The 4,784-nt window shown below is 37.4% G+C and overlaps 1 protein-coding gene across 3 annotated transcripts; it reads right to left on the bottom strand.

Moving 5' to 3' along the window:
• Positions 1–870: 870 nt before the first annotated feature.
• Positions 871–4,292, bottom strand: RPD1 (Ubiquitin carboxyl-terminal hydrolase family protein). Of its 3 annotated transcripts, none has more exons than XM_020365726.3 (3): positions 2,458–4,292; positions 1,866–1,946; positions 871–1,546 (listed from the first exon to the last, which is right to left on the bottom strand). In XM_020365726.3, exon 1 carries the CDS (start codon positions 4,148–4,150, stop codon positions 2,780–2,782), a length of 1,371 nt encoding a protein of 456 aa, XP_020221315.1. In that variant the 5' UTR covers positions 4,151–4,292; the 3' UTR covers positions 871–1,546; positions 1,866–1,946; positions 2,458–2,779. The 3 variants fall into 3 exon arrangements, with proteins under 3 accessions (XP_020221315.1, XP_020221313.1, XP_029128241.1); XM_020365724.3 differs by having other exon boundaries at positions 2,683–4,292; XM_029272408.2 differs by lacking the exon at positions 1,866–1,946 and having other exon boundaries at positions 2,683–4,292.
• Between the last annotated feature and the right edge of the window lie 492 nt (positions 4,293–4,784).

Below are 4,784 nucleotides of genomic sequence, written 5' to 3'. Positions count from 1 at the left end.
TTAATTATAAGATAAATTATCCATAACATGGATCTTTTTAACCATTAAGTGTGTGTTTGTTTTATTGTTAAAATTTTACAAACGTCCATTGAATAAAAAAGAGAAATAATTATTTTGTATTTTGATGCTTTGCAAAATGTGTTTTTACATTTTTGTTAAAAGAACGATTTTCCAAACACGCTCTGAATATTCTTGAACCTCTAAGGTGAGATGTTACAATATGTTAGGAAGTCTTTGAGTATATGAAGCATTGATATCAACAAGTGTGCAGGTATTTTTGGCCTCAAGTTTGCAGAACAATTTGGATTGGCTTGAGCCTATGTCGCCGTAAATGATGCACACTTGCATAATGATCCAAGTCTAAACATGTTGATCCATGATGCTATCCTAATCCCAACATGCAAATTTGCCCTTTTATTAATTGTTCTGTTTATTTAAAATTTTGAATATAAAAAAAATGGTTGTTCATTTCCTTGCCCGAGTCCCTTGCCTATAACTCTTTCTTCTTTTCTCATTCCTATCTATTCCTTATTCCCTTTTCACCCCCGTACGGACAATGGACATTAATTTTATGATTAACGCTTCAGTGATATGCATCCCACGTACAATACAGCGCACAACCAAGATCTTGCATGGTTGAGGTCTCTAGTGATCCAGATCGTCAACTTTAGTGTTCTTCAGTATGTTCACAACATACTATCATGGAACCTTCAAATTCGTCTTTATCATTAGTAAATTAACAATCAAAATATGAAAGCACCTTCTAAGAAGGAAACAAGTGACCTTTACTCAAACTACCAAGTTACAAAATTATTTCAATTCAGGGACTCTTAACACGAAGAAAACACAAAAAGTGTACATCCTGGACAGTTTCATTGTAAATAAGAAGCAAATATTATAATTGTTAGATAAGGCGCTTGATTTTGTTAGAGTTGGAGTGAGCCAATTTTACAGAATGTACTTCGTACATATAACTTCAATGCTAAAATCTCTTTTAATTTTGTCTTCACATCAATTGAGCCATTTTGCACCATAACTTTAACGTCAGACCAAGAAGCATTTGATCAAAGAGTAGATGTATCTACAATTGATCTTTACTTGATCCATCACTGGCTTTGTTCTGAGATGCACAAGCACCCCAATCCTTAAAATCTCTTTGTCCACATCATTCAACTGATAACTTATATGGCCAGTTGAATCTAAGCCAGTCCACATCTGTAAGTTTTACTGTATCAGATCCATCACCTCTATCAGACTTTGACAGTTTAATCATAGCAGCTTTCACATGTACTCCTCCCAAGTGCTTCTCAAATTTAACTTCAGTTTCAATGATTCTTCCTCTCTGAATAATCAAAGAAATACAAGTGCTCGAGTAGAAAAATAACATTAATCAATAGCTAAAAGGAAACAATCTTCTAAGGTTCAAACTTGCCTCAATTTGACCAGATATTACCAAGAACCTAAGGTACAAAGCGGAGGTGAAAGACTTCAGCAACCACTAAGAATTCAGATGGAGAGTCCGCTTGAATAGTTATAGATAACCAATCTGCAAATATTAGTTATCTGATGTATCACTTGAATAGTAATAGATAAGCAATAGCAAAATGGATTTACCCATTTGATAGCCATAAAAAATCCATGAATAATTAAAAAGAAAAGAATAGTAATAGATATTAAAAAAAATTACATACTACATAATGTAAACATTAAGAACATACCGAGTTGAAAAAAGAGAGAAAATTGAAAGCATCCAGATGAATCAATGGCACAGAGGCATTATAGTGTAATAAAATAAGAAAAATAAAACAAATATTGAAAGTGCAAGAATGAGCAAGTGTAAGAAAAAGGTAGAAAATTGAAAGTACCCAAATCAATTAGTACAATAGGACGTGGAATGAGCAAGGGTGAGAAAAATAGGAAAAAACTTAACTAATCATCCCTTGAACCTGCAATAGAAAAGGAACACAATAAGAATAAAGAATCAAACCATTGTAACTACACAAACATCTTTGATTAAGGGTTTTTTTAGATAAATTTTTCTAGAAACACTTCTAGGAGGAAAAATGAAACAAACTTTTGTAAAAGCTAAAATTAACTTATAAATAAATTTGTAAAACTCAATAATATAGCTTCTCTAAAAACTTACAAATTAGTTTATGTATAAACTAGTTTTAGCTTATGGAAAAACTTATTTTATTTTTCTTTCATATTTTTTTTTTCTCTCATGAGTGTTTCTGAAGAAGTTTATTTAAATAGATCCCAAATTATATATTTAACTAACTCATCAACTCCCAAGCAAATAGGCTCTGGTAATTTTAGTCAATCATATCAAGCCTAGTCCAAACCGTGAAATTAATATTGAAACAACCAAGACTTGTGATAAAAACAATATTATCAAGATCCAACTTGCTTCAGCAAATAATTATTTTTATTAATCACTAATTCAAATCAACCAACCTAGCCTTCTTAAGACATCTTGTCCAACCATGAGGACACTCAGATGGCCAGTCACCAAAAGGATTTCCATGCAAAAAGTTCAGTGCCAGATCAGCATATTAAGCAAAACAAATGAACGTGATTAGTTTGTCACTAAAGATAACGTTGGTTAATCACATAGGAAATTTTTTTAATTCAGTTAAGAAGGCCTAAAAACAGAAGAACCCTTAACTCCATCATATCTACCTGCTTTGAAATTTCAGAATTTGAAACTATATCAAGAACCTTCTCGATTGCAAAACTGAAGAAATGTACAGCTCAAGTACATTCCCCAAATACTCAGCTAAGAAGTCCTTTGCGATGAAACAGTATCCACACAATCATCATCATCATCATCTCCCAAATCAACATCAGAACCTATATCTGACGTCAAATCATCCTCTTCATCCCCATCTTGCCCTACACCATCTTCACCCTTAAAGTCCTCACAAGCATCCTCGACATATGCCCTTGTCACCTGCCCCATTTCATCCTCAAACCTGCTTCTCCGGTACCCAACCAACTCCCTATCAACCTTAGCTTTCCGGGGGCTCAACAGGACAAGCTCAGCCAGCTTCCTCCGTGCCAAATACAACTCATTCGGCTCAACCAGCTCGCCCTTCCGATACGCCTCCCTGAGGAAAACCGTGTGGAGCTTCCCCTGATTCCCCCTGGTGGAGACATAGAAAATCCCCTGATGCTGCAGCAGAAAATCCTTCAACCTCTTGGGCAGGTTCATCGCCATCCGGAAATGCGCAATCCGCTCCAGCGTGATCTTCTTCTCCACGGTCAACGACAACAACTCATGAATGGTGGCAACAGCCCGCTTCTCCATCCTCTTCTGGGCCTCAATGGACCTCAAATCATACCCAGAAACATCCTCATAAGGGGACCAATAGGGAAGCCTCTGCCACTTCCACATTGCAATCCTAAAATACTTTTTAATCTTAAAACCAGGTGGAAAATCAACCACAAAAGAAAACCTAACATCCTCAGCATCACCACCTCTAAGTCTATAAACCCTCTCCCTAACCTCCTCAATTGCGCATGTTCTCAACCTAGGGTCTCTCTCCACAATCTCAATGTACTTATTCCTAGTCAACTCAGCATCAACCAAGCGAAAATATTGGGGATAACTCAGAACCACCGAGAATTCGAAGTCGTCGGGGAGGCCAAGCGCGGCGCGTGCGATTCGCACGTGCTCGAGGCGGAGGCGGCCTTCGTTGGACATCATGAGGAGCTTCCGGAGGCGCGTGACGGCGCGTGGAATCTGTTCTAAGAGCGCGTGGCGCTCTTGCTGGATCTGGAGGATGGCCTTGCGGGTGAGGCGGCAGAAGAGGATGCGCTGCACGGGGTGCTCGAAGATTTCGAACACGTGGGGGAACTTGAGGATGAACGCGCCGGCGTCGTGGCGCGTGAGGCCGGCGCGGCGGGCGAGGGTCTCGAGGCGCGAGATAGGGAGCGATTGGGTGGGCTGAGAGAGGATGAGGGCCTGGATTTTGAGGACCTTGCGGGTTTTCTTCTCGACTTCCATGTAGTTGTCGTAGCCGTGGTCGCGAACTCTGAGCTGCTTCTTGGGGATTGCGGTGGATTGGGACATTGGTCGGTAGGGGTTGATCGGTAGGAGGTTGCGGTTGAAGAAGAAGGTGGAGGTTCGAGAAGCGAAGGCTCGCATTTTGGGGGTTTAGGGTTTTGGTGAAATGGAGGATGATGATCGGGGAAGCACGAAGGTGAGAGCGGGAAAGTGGGCCGTTGTTGTAGGCCGGCCAGCCAGCCCATAGAGCGGAGTAGACATTTCAGCCCACCTCACTAATCCGCCAATTCGTTCAACCAAATGACTCCTCCGCATCTTTAATTAAAATTTCTTTTTATTTAATTATTTTTATCTAGGGTTTTTATTTTATCTTTTATCATAAAATTCTTTCCTTATTTATTTATTTACGAGGAGAAATTCGTTTATTCAAAAAGTAAGTCTATTTCGACGGTAGATATTTCAGGAAAGAAAAAAAAAGTAAGTCTATTTAAATTTATTTTATTTAATAATTTATATTTTATATGTTAATTTGAATTAATAAAGTAAAGTATCAATTGATTTTTAAATTTTTAATAAATTTACAAACTTGATCTATGCATTAAGAATTCAATAATTAGATAGTTAAATTTTGATGTATAACATGAATTATTGAACTGAGTAAGTTTAGATATACTTACTTTTAGAATTAACGACAAAACCCTTCTCTTTATTTATTTATTTATTTATTTATTTATTTATTTATTTATTATTATTATTATTATTATTATTAGCATAA

The sequence above is a fragment of the Cajanus cajan genome, chromosome 1, assembly GCF_000230855.2.
Source record: "Cajanus cajan strain Asha chromosome 1, NIPB_CcT2T_4, whole genome shotgun sequence".
NCBI lineage: Eukaryota > Viridiplantae > Streptophyta > Magnoliopsida > Fabales > Fabaceae > Cajanus > Cajanus cajan.
This window is presented reverse-complemented; position numbering and strand designations above follow the sequence as displayed.

Excerpts from the sequence above, each read along its gene's own strand:
- RPD1 (XM_020365726.3), bottom strand. The coding sequence starts at position 4,150 with ATGCGAGCCTTCGCTTCTCGAACCTCCACCTTCTTCTTCAACCGCAAC.